The 16,173-nt window shown below is 41.3% G+C and overlaps 1 protein-coding gene across 1 annotated transcript in view; it reads left to right on the top strand.

The window, feature by feature from the left end:
* DNAH5 (dynein axonemal heavy chain 5) overlaps window positions 1–16,173 on the top strand; it is a 267,797-nt gene that overhangs the window by 52,301 nt on the left and 199,323 nt on the right. The window contains exons 2-9 of the mRNA XM_082621280.1: window positions 1,153–1,287; window positions 3,794–3,878; window positions 6,377–6,537; window positions 8,698–8,919; window positions 10,711–10,848; window positions 11,629–11,805; window positions 12,755–12,868; window positions 13,580–13,687. Of these exons, the coding sequence (XP_082477406.1) occupies window positions 1,153–1,287; window positions 3,794–3,878; window positions 6,377–6,537; window positions 8,698–8,919; window positions 10,711–10,848; window positions 11,629–11,805; window positions 12,755–12,868; window positions 13,580–13,687 (1,140 nt within the window). The remainder of the gene's footprint in view (window positions 1–1,152; window positions 1,288–3,793; window positions 3,879–6,376; window positions 6,538–8,697; window positions 8,920–10,710; window positions 10,849–11,628; window positions 11,806–12,754; window positions 12,869–13,579; window positions 13,688–16,173) is intronic.

The raw sequence follows: 16,173 nt of genomic DNA on the forward strand, positions 1-16,173 counted from the left end.
GTGGCCAACTCTCCTTCAACTCGAGCTCAAGCCACCTCTTCCTGAAACTTTTCCTGTACCTCCTCAGCCCTGGGCTAGAGGGGGAATCCTCCCTTCAGCTCCTTCTCTGAATTCCCATTAATGCCCCTGCATAAATCTGATGCCCCTGTAGCAACCATAATGCCATCCCCTCATATTTACATTTTCTGCTTACATTCTGCCAACCAGGCTATGAGTTTTTTTGAGGTCACTGGGTAGTGTTTACCTCTAGAGTGCTTGTACATATTTGAGGTTTAATAACTGTTGAATACAAGAAAGGATCCAGAGGGGCTACCTAGCAGGAGCTACTGGTTAGCATTAAAGATAATGCACTTAATTCAAAAAATGAACTAGAAGTTGAATATCCACCAATGGTAAAATGGTTGATTATGGTACATCCATATTGTTGAATATTTTGCAGCTATTACAGGAGTTGGAATGGTCTGTACTAAACTAAAAAGAAGTCTGTGATGTATTATTAAGGGAAAAATGCATGAAAAAATTTTATACTATATATAAATAGAAATGTGTATGTATGTTTGCATATATTTGTATGAACAGAGCACATATGGAAAGATATGCTTCAAACTGCCAATGTTGGCTACAGTGAACTTGCTTTGTTATTGTAATTAACAGTCAACAGGTAAAAAGTAAGCAATGGTATTCAGAAATTAATTTCAAAACCAGATATGAACCTGTAGACAAACAAGAAACATAGGAGATAGTGTACAAGAATAAGTATTACTTTAGCAGCCTAGGAAATGTTTACAAAAGTGGAGATCTTTTTGATTTTGGTGTGTGTCTGTTGAATGCTTATGTATGTGTAAAATTAAGTCTGTAAAGATTTGGAACAAAATGTTAACGGTAATACTGTCTGGTTGGCAGATGATTTTTATTTCTACTTTTGGCTTATCTGTGTTATGTAATTTCAAAACAATGAGCACATCTTATTTTCATAATAGAAATAACATTATTTCTAAAAACAGAAGACAGTACATAAAAACTGGTACCATTAAGCTGTCTGTTACCTGAATACCCAAGACTTGAAAAAGCAACAGTAGTTTGAAATGATTACAGAATGAATCCATTTGAGAACAGCAGTTGCCACATAACATTTTTCTTCCCTTCTTGTAGCAAAGATTGAAGGAAGAGAAGGAAGCCAAGCGGGCTCGTTTGGATGGGAGACATGACTACTTATTTGGGATTGTAGCTTCCTGTGTGGACCTCAACAAAACTGAAGTGGAGGATGCCATTCTTGAGGGGAATCAGGTGCGACGCATTTGATTTCTCACTGACTTGATTATGGAGGGCACAGCTGACGTTGTCCTATGGCAGGGTCTGTGCTGGGCCTTAGGGAAGGGTGTCTTGTTTCAACATGCTCAGGACCCTATTTTGGCTTGGTATGGGTGGTGGCAGAAAGAGCTTGGGCTCTCCAGCTCTCCATGTTGAATGGGGTATTTAGAATTGACATTTCTGACAGTGATGTCTGTGTCTCTCTACATCCAGTGAAGCTGGGCTCAGGCACCATTTTGGAACCTGAGGTTAGAGAACAGAATCTCATCTCAGCTGCTGATTTATCTTGTTTTTTTTTTTTTTTTTTTCTTTTTTTTTGAGTTTATCCTGTCCTAGCCTGGGAGATTGAACTGTGCCATACACTTCTGCTTTGACTTTGATTTGGCAGCTGAATCTGGTTTCTTTTGTTCCTGACCTGACTTCCATCTTCTGCCCTGATATCCCTCCAAAGCCTGGGGCGTGATTTAGTTGGTGGGGAAGACCAAAATACAGGAGGATACAGTTTCCTGGGCAGGGAGGAAGGCATACCAGGAGCTGTGATGTTTCCTGAAGTTTTTTTGTTTGTTTTGTTTTTTAAACTTTTTAGGCATTAAAAAAGAAATAGGGCTTCCCTGGTGGTGCAGTGGTTGAGAGTCTGCCTGCCGATGCAGGGGACACGAGTTTGTGCCCCGGTCTGGGAAGATCCCACATGCCGCGGAGTGGCTGGGCCTGTGAGCCATGGCCGCTGAGCCTGCGCGTCCAGAGCCTGTGCTCCGCAACGGGAGAGGCCACAACAGTGAGAGGCCTGCGTACCGCAAAAAAAAAAAAAAAAAAAAAAAAAAAAAGAAATAGAATAAAGGAAGGAAGCCCTTTTTGTTGACAGGGATGTCACATTGTTGATAATACTTTTCAGTGATAGGCTTGTAAATGTTTGACAGCCAGCTCTGGGCAGGGGGAAGGAGGAAGGCACTAGTTTGAGCGTTTCCTGATTCTGTGGTGTAAATATTCCCACCATGGCTGATTCCAGACTACCAACATGATGTTACTAAACACTGAGCTGGGAAGAGTTGTGGTCAGTTGGCTGTCCCAAGCCTGTACGACCGAGCTCTAGCCCTCTACTGGCTTTATCCCTTCCTGCAGGGCCTCTTGGGGAGGGTTAATTGGGGTCAGTGGACCAATTCAGGGTGGATAACATTAAAATAGTTAAACTACAGAATGAATCAATTAGGAGTTGAGGAAATGTCCTTTTCCTTTTTCTCCTCCCCACAGCTGACATTTATTGAATATTTACCATATGTCAGTCTCTGTTCTGATTTTATCTATTATCACATTTAATCTTCGTAATACCAGGAAGTAGATAAAATTATTCCCCCCAAAGGAGGCATAGAAGGAGACAAGTTCACATGGCTGATCCAGGCTTGGAGAGACAATTGGATTTGGGATAATGCAGATGGAATAACTGAATAAAAGCTCTGAACTGTAGGAATCCCAAGTCACACTCTATGCCGTATTCAGGACCCAGAAATGTTGGGACCCCGGAGGCTTAAAGACAACATCCTGCATCAGGCTTACTGAGCCAGAGGGTGGGGAGAGGGCAGGAAGGGAGTTTTAAGATTGGCCTTGATGGAAGTAGCTCCCCCATCACATTCTTGGCTTGAAATTTAATCTCAGTGAGTGCATCCTCCTCATCCCCATGGCATCCTCAGTCAAGGAAATGTAAGCAAAGAAAGCAGGGCAACTTGCTTTTTCTTATGAATGATGGTTTTATCTACAACATGGTAGAAATTGAAGGGGGCTTTTTTTTTCACACTTAAATTTTCAGGCTATATTTTTTCTGTTAAAATTTTTTATTTTAAACTGTGGTAAAATACACATAAGATTTATCATCTTAACCATTTCTTTTAAGTGTACAGTTCAGTAGTGTTAAGTACATTCATCTTGTGCAACCAATCTACAAAACTCTTTGCATCTTGCAAAACTGAAACTTTTTTTTTTTTTTTTCTGTTTGCGGTACGCGGGCCTCTCACTGTTGTGACCTCTCCCATTGCGGAGCACAGATTCTGGACGCGCAGGCTCAGCGGCCATGGCTCACGGGCCCAGCCGCTCCGCGGCATGTGGGATCTTCCCGGACCGGGGCACGAACCCATGTCCCCTGCATCGGCAGGCGGACTCTCAACCACTGCGCCACCAGGGAAGCCCAACTCTCATCTATACTTATATCTGCCTTTAACAGCTCAGCACTTTAGGAAATCAGCCAATATGGAGAGACAGTCTTTTTCAAATGTGTGTATGCCACAAATCTTTTTATGATTAATCAAAGCACTTCTGTGAATTTAGTCTTTACTATGGTAAGATATTTAGTCTTTCATGGTTTTATGTTAAAAAGATATAATCCTTTCTATATGGTTTGCTGAAGCCCTATGCAGATAAGAAAGATGATATTAACTGCTGATTTAAATGTGGTTTCTGATTCAGTCATTACTTTGCCTTTCCTTTTTCCCAGATTGAAAGAATCGATCAGCTTTTTGCTGGTGGAGGTCTTCGTCACCTCATGTTTTACTATCAGGATGTGGAGGTAGTGGAAACAGGTATTTAAATTTGATGTGACACAACCCAGAAATGTGTTGTTAGATTGATCCAAGTATGGCATGAAGCAGGAGGCCACTGGGAGCATTGACCACTTTTACCTTGGGGGGTGGGACAGGTGAGGAGTGGTGAGGTGTGGTGCGTGAAGCCCAATGGAACAGGTTCTGTTTTCACCCCAAGCAAAGGACAAATGGTGGTGGCTATGTAGCCTGGTTGTTCTAACTTTATTTGGGATATTTTGTTTTCCTTTTCAGGCTGTGCTGGCAACTGGAGAATAATAAAATAATTTACATTTTGAGACTTCCCTTCCTTACATGTTAGCTCATTCTGTGCAGTTATGTTCTAGAACTTCTTTTGGGCATCTGCTTCTTTTCTGTTTCTTTTTAACATAGGAATTGTTGCCAGTAACAGTAGTTTTTTAGTTAAATATCATATCATGTTCATTTTCTACTGACTGTGATTCAAAGGAATAATATTGAATGACAAGTTTAGCCATTTTCACTTTAGAAAAACTTGCAAATCTTTATGTGGATTCAACTGGCATATCCCATTCTACTTTTATGTGAATTAATGCAATTTTAAAGCCAAACTAGGGACATAAACAAATATATTATGATTATATTAAAATCATATATAGGGTCAATTACTTTTGGAAGAAAAGGAAAATAGTTATCGCTCTTGGCATACAGTATGACCATGGTTTTTGTTTAAAAACTGAGGAAATTATGCATGCATAAGTGCCTGGCATTTTCCCCAAAATTATCCGTTTTATGTTTTGTGGTCAGAAAGGGCATTAGATTTTGAGTGAAAAAATCAGAAGACAAAAATTTAAAATTATATCCCAGATTGCAAAACATAAGCTCAGGTGAACAAGTTCACCCATGAACTACACTGGGTGAAGCTGGCCTTTGTGTGTCAATCTTACATTGAGTAAGAAAGATTCATGGATGTAAACATAAATGCAAGCTTGTTCTTGTTTCCCACTCTCCCTTTAAACCTTTTCGGTAGGAGTAGCTTCTTTTCTGACCTTGAATTGAAATCCAGACAACCCCATGAACTTTTCTCGACATTCTTAGATAAGAAAAGTGCCCATGGTTGTTTCCAGTTACAAACACAGTCTCAATTCAGAAACTAAAAACATCCAGTTGATCAAAACTAGTCGATCTAAAGTTAAATCTTCTCTACTCTTGGCCCTCCCACTTCCTTCCATCCCCCAACACCCTTGCAGCAGGGGCCTCTGAAGGTCAATGTTTGCAGTGGTGGAGGAGCATGTCGGTCTCCTTTTCTCCCTCAGCTTCTCCTTCCACCCCTTGCCCAATCATGTTAACCATAGTTTCTGACTGAGTCAGGCTTGAAGCAGGACAGAGATTAGAGCTAAGAGGTAGCGGCCAAGTTTTTACCTGACTGGCATCTGTCGTGAGCTGACTGGCCTGGCATTCTCTGGGCCTTGCTCAGATGAGAAGACTGAGGCACAGAAAGATTAAGTAACTTGCTCCAGGACACGTGGCTCGGAAGCTCAGCCCGAGATGGAAACCCCGGGAGACTGACTGCAGAGCCCACATCACCCATCACTATGCTGTCCTACCACTACAGCAGCCTCCTGACTCTAGCGATACCGAAGGGCCAACTGGACCAGGACAGCAGGAGGTGGAGGTTCTGGAGTTCTGTAGTCAGAACAGGTTTTTGATGTCGGCTCTGTTGGTGTGTGACTTGGCGCGGGTCACAGCTGCTCTCAGGGCTGTAGGGAGTTTTAATAATGTAGACACGGTACCAAGCAGAGGGCCTGACACAGGACACACGCCAATAGATGCTGTTTCCTTCCTCACCCTTTCTCCCATGAATGATGACTTTTGTAGCTCCAGCAAGAAGCTGCTCTGGACCAAACTCTCTCACTCCGGTTTTTTCCATTCCTGTTTTTGCCTGGAGCAACAGTTTTGAAATGAACTGTCGTCTGCAATCGAGCAGATCCTTTTATTTACTTTTTATTATTTATTTATTTTATTGACATATAATTGACTTACAATATTAGATTAGTTTCAGGTGTACAGTGCAGGGATTCGATATTTTTGTCCATCGTAAAATGATCACCATGATAAAGAAGATCTTTTTAGGATCCCTTTAGGCCTCAGGCTAGAGGTTGTCCAAGAGGTGGAGCTTCTAGGGCATGTGGCTGAGTCAACATCTCAATATTTTTTTTTTTTTTTTTTTTTTTTTTGCGGTACGCGGGCCTCTCACTGTTGTGGCCTCTCCCGTTGCAGAGCACAGGCTCCGGACGTGCAGGCTCAGCGGCCATGGCTCACGGGCCCAGCCGCTCCACGGCATGTGGGATCCTCCTGGACCGGGGCACGAACCCGCGTCCCCTGCATCGGCAGGCGGACTCTCAACCGCTACGCCACCAGGGAAGCCCTAACATATCAATACTTTAACAAGGAAACTTCATTCTAAGAGGCGACCACATGGAAATAGTATTCGTAAAACTAAAATTCTTTTGCATTTGTAGGGCAACTTGGCTCTCCAGGAGGAATAAATCGTATTTCTGGAAAGATTAAAAAACCTAAGGTGTTCGTGACGGAGGGAAAAGATGTTGCTCTTACTGGGGTTTGTGTGTTCTTCATCAGGACCAACCCTGCCAGACCTATCACCCCTGAGAACATTCATCAGGTAAGAGGCCACAGCAATCCTTTATCCCAAATTACCAAAAATCACATAAATTCTACCAGAGTATCCCTTCCCATGGAAACAACCATCATATTCATTAAGTATTTAAAACTACTTTCAAAGAAATATTTTAAAAGCACTAAAAGCAAGCAATTAAGAGGACAGTTCCTTAAAATCTGTTGAGTAAGAGGACTTAATATTCAATTTATTAACAAAAATTGATATAACATTGTATCTGTGAGTGTGTGTAAAACAGTGAGGTCTTTCCTTTTAAAAACAATCCCTCTACATCATTTACTTAATGGCATATTTCTTACATTTAAAATAAGATTTATTACAGCGGATACACCCTTGAACAACACAGGTTTGAATTGTGTGGGTCCATTTATACATGGATTTTTTTTCAGTAGTAAATACTACAGTACTATATGGTCCACAGTTGAATCTGAGGATGCGAAACCAGGGATAAGAAACTGCGGATATGGAGAGTGGCTATACGTTACACCCAGATTTTCCAACTGCTCGTAGGGTAGGAGGCCGTAACCCCAGCATTACTCAAGGGTCTTCTGTATAACTTTATTTTTTTTTGCAAAATAAAATGCATCTGTACAAGTCTCCCCTGCCTTCAATGGGTGCATTATCTGCTTGGAGCAAATAAACTGGTAAACATCTGGTATTCTACTTATTTCATGCTTTTATTTTTATTTATTTTAAAATCTTTTTAAAAAATTATTTATTTATTTATTTATTTATTTTGGTGCGTTGGGTCTTCATTGCTGGGTGCTGGCTTTCTCCATTTGCAGTGAGCGGGGGCTACTCTTCCTTGTGGTGCATGGGCTCTAGGCGTGTGGGCTTCAGTAGTTGTGGCTCGTGGGCTCAATAGTTGTGGTGCACAGGCTTAGTTGCTCCGCGGCATGTGAGATCTTCCTGGACCAGGGATTGAACCCATGTCCTCTGCAATAGCAGGCGGATTCTTAACCAGTGTGCCACCAGGGAAGTCCCCATGCTTTTATTTGGATGATTGCAATTTAGAAGAGTATAGAGCTTATGTCTTAACTAGGTGTCAAAATAATAATTTACTGGATCGAGAGGCAATATAGAAACAGACCATCTACCAAAAGACTTTGACCAACAACCTGCAGCAATCTGCCCAGGAAATCAACCTCCCTTACCTGCAATAAACAACACAGGTAGCCAGACTGCTGTGTCAGCCTGGTAGGAAGCCAGCTAGGAAATGAATTAATAACTCCTCTAACGATTGGTCAAAATGGCCAGGACTTGGTTCATGACTGCCAGCCTCAATTTTTTTTTTTTTTTTTTTTTTTTTTTGCGGTACACGGGCCTCTCACTCTTGTGGCCTCTCCCGTTGCGGAGCACAGGCTCTGGACCCTCAGGCTCAGCGGCCATGGCTCACAGGCCTAGCCGCTCCGCGGCATGTGGGATCCTCCCGGACCGGGGCATGAACCCATGTCCCCTGCATCGGCAGGCAGACTCTCAACCACTGCGCCACCAGGGAAGCCCCAGCCTCAATTTTTGTCTGTACTTTAAACATACTTCCTTGGGGCCCACCAGAGAAGGCCAAATGTGCACCCCTAACCAATTACATAGGATGCCCTGCTTCTAGTGAGCCCACCTTCAGCTTCCTCAGGCCAACAGCCTCCCCTCAGGGCCCACCTGAGCCTCCCTTTTCTCCACTAGGAAGCTTTCCCACTCCTCTGCCTGCTTTTGAGTCTCTGCTGAAATGCAAGTGATGGTGGCCGACTCCCTTGCTGTTGCAAGGAATCAATTCTTGCTCTGAATAAACAGCCTTTGCTTTTCTCATTTGGTTGGTCTTCATTTCCTCCCATAGGATATTTGGTTAATGAACACCATCAGAAATGACTCAGTAGCTAGGTTGCAGTTGAAGATAATTTTTTTTTTTTTTTTTTGCGGTACGCGGGCCTCTCACTGCCGCGGCCTCTTGTTGTGGAGCACAGGCTCTGGATGTGCAGGCCCAGCGGCCATGGCTCACGGGCCCAGCTGCTCCGCGGCATGTGGGATCTTCCCGGACCGGGGCATGAACCCGTGTCCCCTGCATCGGCAGGCGGACTCTCAACCACTGCGCCACCAAGGAAGCCCCTGAAGATAATTTTTACCATCAAGGTTTTCCCGATTGTTTTGCAGGAGGTGAGCTTCAACATGCTTGACACTGCAGACGGGGGTTTGCTCAACAGTGTGAGACGTCTGCTGTCTGACATCTTCATTCCTGCTCTCAGGGCCACAGGCCACGGCTGGGGTGAGCTCGAGGGCCTTCCGGAAGCCTCCAGCCTTCAGCAGGAGTTCCTGGGCTCCCTGGAAGGCTTCGTGAGTGTCCTGGCCAGTGCACAGGAGAGTTTGAAGGAGAAGGTAAGAACAAACATGTTATTCCTTCAAAACTGATCTGATGATGAACAAGTCAATATGTAAGTGTGAAATACTTCTCTTAGAGGGTCTTGATTCCACTACGTGCAAATCTTGAAACTATTTTGTGGGTGTTTTTGTTGCCCCCTGAAGATGTGGCGGTGACTAGATTTAAATTCCTATGATTTGGAGTGATGAGTGCATTAGGGGTTCCAAAGAAATGCTGGCCGCAACGGAGGGTTTTACTCTGTCATGTCAGATGTTGGACTGCAAAGAGAAGAGTATGAAGTGCTTCTGCTATTGCTCTGCAGCCTAGAAGGAAAGGAATTTGGAGCCAGAGTGTGGTGTGTGTGTGTGGTATGTGTGTGTGTGTGTGGGGGGTGGTTAGTGATAGGTGTGTGCTCGGGGAAGATGGGGGGTTGACGGTGGGTAGGGATGGGAGGAAGTTTTGAAGAGGAGGGAGAAGGAGAGACAAATTGACATATCTAGAGAGAGAGTGGGTTGGGTCCTGTGGTCCAGCCAGTGACCAAAAGGGCCTTTAAGAATCAGTTTGGCATTTACGGGATTTAGCTTCAATAAAATTTGTGCCACCTACAGTAAACCTGTGTTAGTGATTACCTGGGGTAGATGGTGGTGGATACAAAACCATGATAGATGACAGCCCAGGGCAGGCATGAGTGGGAGATAGAGAAATGGATCCCATGAGACCAGTGGCAATATAACGCTCACTGCTCTCCAGGGAATACGGAGACCTTTGGGGACCTATTGGGATATTGGCAGGGAGGGATGCTCTAGGCCTTCTAAAGGATGTGGGATGGGGGAGTTGAGTAAATGTTATCCAGACAGGGGCAGGATGATTCCAGCTAACATCTGAGTTCTATTTGCAATTAACTATGATGCAGGCCATCCTAAATGCAAGTTGAACCAAATTAAATAGTTGTTCTACTGAAAAGAGTAGTGTTTTCATATGGTTCCACTTCCTACTGGGGTAGAGGTTTTAAAAAATGTGGGATGGAACCTCACACAGGAGAGAGGCAGTGCCACTTCATGAAGCCTGGAAGCCTCCCCTGTAAAACCAAGGAGGGGTCCAGGAGGTGTGGCAGACGGAGGGTGCAGTGTCTGTCAGGAGTGAGGAGTGGGGGCTGAGACCTGAATTGAGAGACTCACAGGGCCAGGTGCACTCTTACCAGAAGGAAAATGTCCTTATCAAATATTGAGGTGTTTTGGGGTTATGTGTGTTTAAAAATATCCTAGGTTTCTTTGTCAAGTCAAAATCCAACACACCTCTTTTCCTACCCCTTTCCACCCCTCCCTCCTGAAATGAATCTGTGTATTTGCCATTGAACTTGCTAACCATAAGGAGTTTTTTGGATAAGGACATGAACGTCTTTTCCTCTGGTTAGTTTCCAAAAAGAATGTGATAGATTAGAAATTACCCCTCCCCCCCAGTCAATATTTTTGAAGGCCTCCCACTTTCTTTGGTTTCATGAGTTGACTACTTAATTTCCAAGTTCCCTATCAATTCTCAAATTCTGTGATATTATGTCTCTCTCTCTCTAGTCCACTGTTTTCTGACCCAAAATTTGACCTCAGAACCAATCACCTCTACTGGTGTGCTCAATGCAATATGTCTCACTGTGTTTTCAAGGACATTTCTCAGGGAGTAGATAGTTTACACTAGAGAGAATCCCCTTAAAATCCTTCTGGATCAGTCAGAAGTGTGTGTGTGTGTGTGTGTGTGTGTGTGTGTGTGTTAAAAATAGCATCATCTGATTATTTAACTTTCATATTAATTAGGTGAACCTTCAAAAGTGTGACATATTTGAACTGAAAACCCTGAAGGAACCTCTAGACTACTTGACTCTAGCTAATAACCCTGAGACTTTGGAAAAAATAGAAGGTTGTATGAAAGTATGGATCAAACAAACAGAGCAGGTAATTTTCAGAAACCAAACATCAGAAACCAGCTATCTGAACACTGACTAGTTCAGATGCCATGTTACTGAACCAGCCAGTGGAAGAAGGTATGTCACATCCCATTCCCATTTGCCTAAGTGTTTTACCACAAGTCCCTAACAAGGTGAAAGGTTCAATGCAATTTTAATATATAGTCATTAGTTAAGAGATAGTAAGAATTCTAGGAGATGAAAGTAAATAACTTTATATACTCATATAACTAAATGAGTGCACTTGGCCAATTTTTTTTCTGAAAGGTGTAAGTTACTTTGGAGAGAATCTCTCTGTAGAAGTACAAGAAGCTTTCTAATTCAGTGTGTCCTCCAAAACAAAGCTCAAGACTTAACCTTTAAAAAAATATTTTCAGAAAAGTCCCAAGTGAAGTTGGATGTTACATCAATAAGGAAGCATAATGGAAATTAACCAACTGAAGGCATGAGGGCTTTCCAAGGTTATTGTTCTCTGAGGTTCTAAGTGAATAGCCAAGGAAACTTTCTGAGGTCACGTCCTCCGAAAGTTCATGAAAGCTCCTTAAACAAGTAGTTTTCAGTTAGAATGTGTCGACTAAATTTCTGTTGAAATTAAAAAAATGGATACATGTTAGGTTAGTAAAAGGCTGTCATTTGAAGCATGCAAGTGAATAAAAATATACCACGATTCAGATAGCAGAATTTACTTCTTTCCTTATATTTTGCTTATGTATAACTTTTATATCTCCAGCCCTACTCACTGGTTCATGGGCCTTCTGTGCACTTGCAGGTCCTTGCTGAAAACAATCAGCTACGGAAGGAAGCGGATGACCTTGGGCCCCGAGCAGAGTTGGAGTACTGGAAGAAAAGACTGTCTAAATTTAACTACCTTCTGGATCAGTTGAAGAGCCCACATGTGAAGGCTGTGTTGGCAGTGCTTGCTGCTTCCAGGTCGAAAGTCCTGAAGGTTGCTTTTTGCTTTATGAAGTGGGAATGAAATTTCTATATGCATATGTCGTGGAGTAATTAGGAACAGAAAAATGTCATTCTACCTCTATGAGAACAACTTTAAGATTGGCTTATACTGTCCTTTTATAATTTTGGATACTGTGGAGATAGCCTTTGAATGAAAGGTATTTATTGGCTGGTGTACATGTATGTATATGTATTATTAGAGGGCAATGCAAGTCATTAAGATGTAACATAATAACATGATTATATATATATTATGAATTCAGACCAACGAGGAGTAGTAATAATGAAACCTTACCTTATCTATTTTTTTTTTTTTTTTTTTTAGCGCTGGTGTATTTGTTCTATATCCCTGTGTAACAGATTACCCCAACACTTAGCCACCTGAAACAACAAACATTGTCTCATAGTCTGTGGGTCAGGGATTTGGGTGCAGCTTAGCTTGGAGTATCTGACTTGAGATCTATCCTAAGGTTGCAGTCAGGGTGTTGGCTCGTCTGAGGGCCTGACTGGGACTTGCTTCCAAGTTGCTTATGTGATTGTTGTGGGATTCAGTTCCTTGCTGGCTGTTGGCTGGAGGCTCCCTTCAGTTCTTTACCATAGACAATATGGGAGTGAGGTGCAAAATGGATTCAGCAGTCTGTGGAGGAGAAAGGGTGTAGGTTTAAATGGAGGTGCTGCCCTCTTGAGGCTTTGTCCTAGTTATTGAATAGATGTCATAAGAGAAGGCCTGGAAGAGATACCTTTGAAAATTTTGTCAAAAAATTTAAATTACTCTTCAGTGTGGCCTTGTCCCCCACCCCTCTGGATTCAGTTTTATGTGAGATGCATAGGGCAGACTGAAAGTCTGACCCATGGGACTTGTGATGACTTTTAGCAGCTGTTATAGTGGAATTTCCTCTATTAATAATTGCATTACAATTTCTTTCCTGTACTGTGCTTAGACTTGGCGGGAGATGGATATTCGAATCACTGATGCAGCTAATGAAGCAAAGGACAATGTCAAATATCTGTACACACTTGAGAAATGCTGTGACCCCTTGTACAGTAGTGACCCTGTGAGTTAGAAATTTCTACCCCCTTGGTCTACTGATGACCCTTTCGCACTAACTGAATTGAGTGTGGAGTTTTGGTTCGTGAATATTACAGTCTGTTGGAAAAGTCTTAGAAACTTCTTTTTATTCTTAAGAAAGTTATATATATATATATATTTTTTTTTTCTATCTACTTCTGTGTCTCTCACTATACATATATATATAATATTTATATCATATATCTGTCTATCTAGCATCTGTTTATCTATCCAGATAAGATGGACAGGACATGCGACGTTATATTTTAAAAACATTTATTGCATATTCCATTTCCTATTAAATATTGCAGTTGACATCCTGGACTGTACTCAAACAACTGTGGGAAGAGTTATTGGCTGATTGTTTTTCTTCTTCTTTTTTTTATATTTTAACTTTAAGATGTGCCTGTTTTTATTTATTACAAAATTAACTGTTAACACAACTTCCTTGTCCATAACAGAAAGTTAGTGTTTCTTGCATTGAAACAAAATTTGATTAACTGTGTGTGACTAAATAATAAAAATAAAATTACCCCTAAATATATTCTATTTATGTAGAGTGATAGATAATATTTTAAAAATTTAAATAAAAATCTTTTACCTAAATTTTATTCTAATGAAGTAGGAAGGATTAGCCTATTGGAATTTTGCTGAGTTTGATATCTGTTTCCCTGAAAACTTTTGTGATGTTTTCCAGATGTCCATGATTGATGCTATTCCTACACTTATAAATGCAATTAAAATGATCTATAGTATCTCTTATTACTATAACACCTCTGAGAAGATCACGTCTCTGTTTGTAAAGGTAAGTGCATAGCATAGAGTCCATGGTCACTTAGATTTCTTTGCCAATGGTTAATTTTTTTTTTTAATAATTAGAAATTACCATGGGACTTCCCTGGTGGTCCAGTGGTTAAGAATCCGCCTTCCAATGCAGGGGATGGGGGTTTGGTCCCTGGTCAGGGACCTAAGATTCCACATGCTCTGGAGCAACTAAGCCTGCACGCTCTAGAGACCGCAGGCCACAACTAGAGAGCCCATGTGCCACAACTACCGAGCCTGCATGCCACAACTAGAGAGCAGCCTGCGCGCCACAACTAAGACCCAACACAGCCAAAAATAAATAAATAAATAAATATTTTTGAAAAACCCATAAATCTTTTTTTTTTAAAAAAGAAATTACCACATTGGTGCAATCCAATGTCTATGTACCCTACAATTAAAAAAAAAGCTTAATCTCTCAATAGAGAGAGGAGACTGATTCTAGCAAATCATAAGGCATTATTTCCCAAAGTAATTATTATAGTAAATATTGTATTATTTATATATAAAAATGAAAGAAAGATTCTTTTTAGAAATTCTTTCCTTATTTTATTTAGCACATGATTTCTATCTATTGGGTAAATTTTAATTAAGAAAAACTATATTTAACTGGCTATCTTCAGTTTCATAGTTTATGTGCCACTGTTCCAAATTTATTTGTGTTATTAGAACAGTAATCATGGTAGTAAAAGCCACTTACAATGTTCCAGTAATCCATAAAGCAATTATAATGATTCTGCCAAAAACCATAACGATGTTTAAACCTTATGTCCTAACTCATAAGTGTTTTATGGTGAGCATTGTTGCTTTTTCCCAGTTTTGAACAGTCTCTAAGAAGTAAATGACTTTTTCATTACCAAGGTGAAAGTTTTATATGTTGTATTAAAATAGAGGCATTTTTGACTCGTCAGGACTGTGTTGTGAATACTAATGCAGTAAGAGGCATGATTCTTCCCGGGAATAGGGACATCCAGCCTTGAGAGCTTGACGGGAAACTTCCGTCTACTCTCGTACTCAGGAAGAAAGGAGGGGAATCCACAAGACCCTTTTCCAACTTCTTCACATGTTAATGTTATGTTGGGGTCAGGAGGGGTATTCCCTGAGAAGAAGACTCAAAAGTCAATTTGTGTTATTACTCCAGGTTTCATGCATTTGCAAGGCTTATTTTGGAACATAATTGTGAAACCACCATTTCTCTCATTTTCAAAAACCTTTCATTATGAAAAATTTGCAGCAGATACAAAAGGAAAGAGAATTGTATGTACATGTACATGTCACCCAGATCATCAACTATCAACACATGGCCGATTTTGTTTCACCTAACCTTTGCACTGCAAATCCCAGACATCATGTCATTCCATACCTACAGTATAGACCTCTAGTTTTCCTTTTAATTTATTAAAAAATCACCAAAAGAATTCTGAAGTCTTTTTTTTTTTTAAGTTTGGAGGGATAAATAAAATGTTGGCAGTTATACACGTTATCTTTACTCTTTTCTCTGTTGCCTTCTGCTTTTGACATTTCTGCTACAGATCATGGTGGCATGAAATGATCAGGGTGGACAATTCGTTTCATGGCACTTGGAAACCGTGAGTTAGATTTTAGAGCTGGCTGCCGAAGAAGGAGATGGGGGGAAGCTCTTGACAGCTTTTAGGTAGGGAAGTGAATCCCTTCTTTTTTTTTTTTTTTTGCGATACGCGGGCCTCTCACTGTTGTGGCCTCTCCCGTTGCGGAGCACAGGCTCCGGACACGCAGGCTCAGAGGCCATGGCTCACGGGCCCAGCCGCTCTGTGACATGTGGGATCTTCCCGGACCAGGGCACGAACCCGTGTCCCCTGCATTGGCAGGCGGACTCTGAACCACTGCTCCACCAGGGAAGCCCGTGAATCCCTTCTTGGTTGGTTAAGATGTTCATCCTGCATTAACACAGGGGTCTAAATTGGCAATTTTCTGTAGTGCTTCCAGCTCTGTGATTTTACAGATGATTTTGATAATAGATGTGTAGAACTTAAAAAGTTGAACAGATAGAAGCAGAGAGTAAAATGGTGGTTGCCAGGGTCTGGGGGAGTGTGGAACATGGGGAGATGTTGGTTAAAGGCTACAAACTTTGAGTTATAAGGTGACTGAGTTCTGGGATCTAATGTACAGCATGGTGACTATGGCTAATATTGTATTGTACACTTGAAAATTGCTAAGAGAGCAGATCTTAAGTTTTCTCAACACACACACACAATGGTAATTATATGAAGTGTTGGATGTGTTAATACTTGATTTTTCTAATTATTTCATTATGTATATGTATATCAGGCCTCACATTGTACACCTTAAATATATACAGTTTTTGTTCATCAATTATACTTCAATAAAGCTGGAAAAAAAGAGGGTTAGTGCTTGATCATAGTTGTGATGGAAAAACAATAAATCCAAAGATTTATTTACAGATTTTACATTCTGAGAGGCAGGAGAGCT

Source organism: Mesoplodon mirus (genome assembly GCF_964341445.2).
Source record: "Mesoplodon mirus genome assembly, chromosome: 5".
Classification (NCBI taxonomy): domain Eukaryota; kingdom Metazoa; phylum Chordata; class Mammalia; order Artiodactyla; family Ziphiidae; genus Mesoplodon; species Mesoplodon mirus.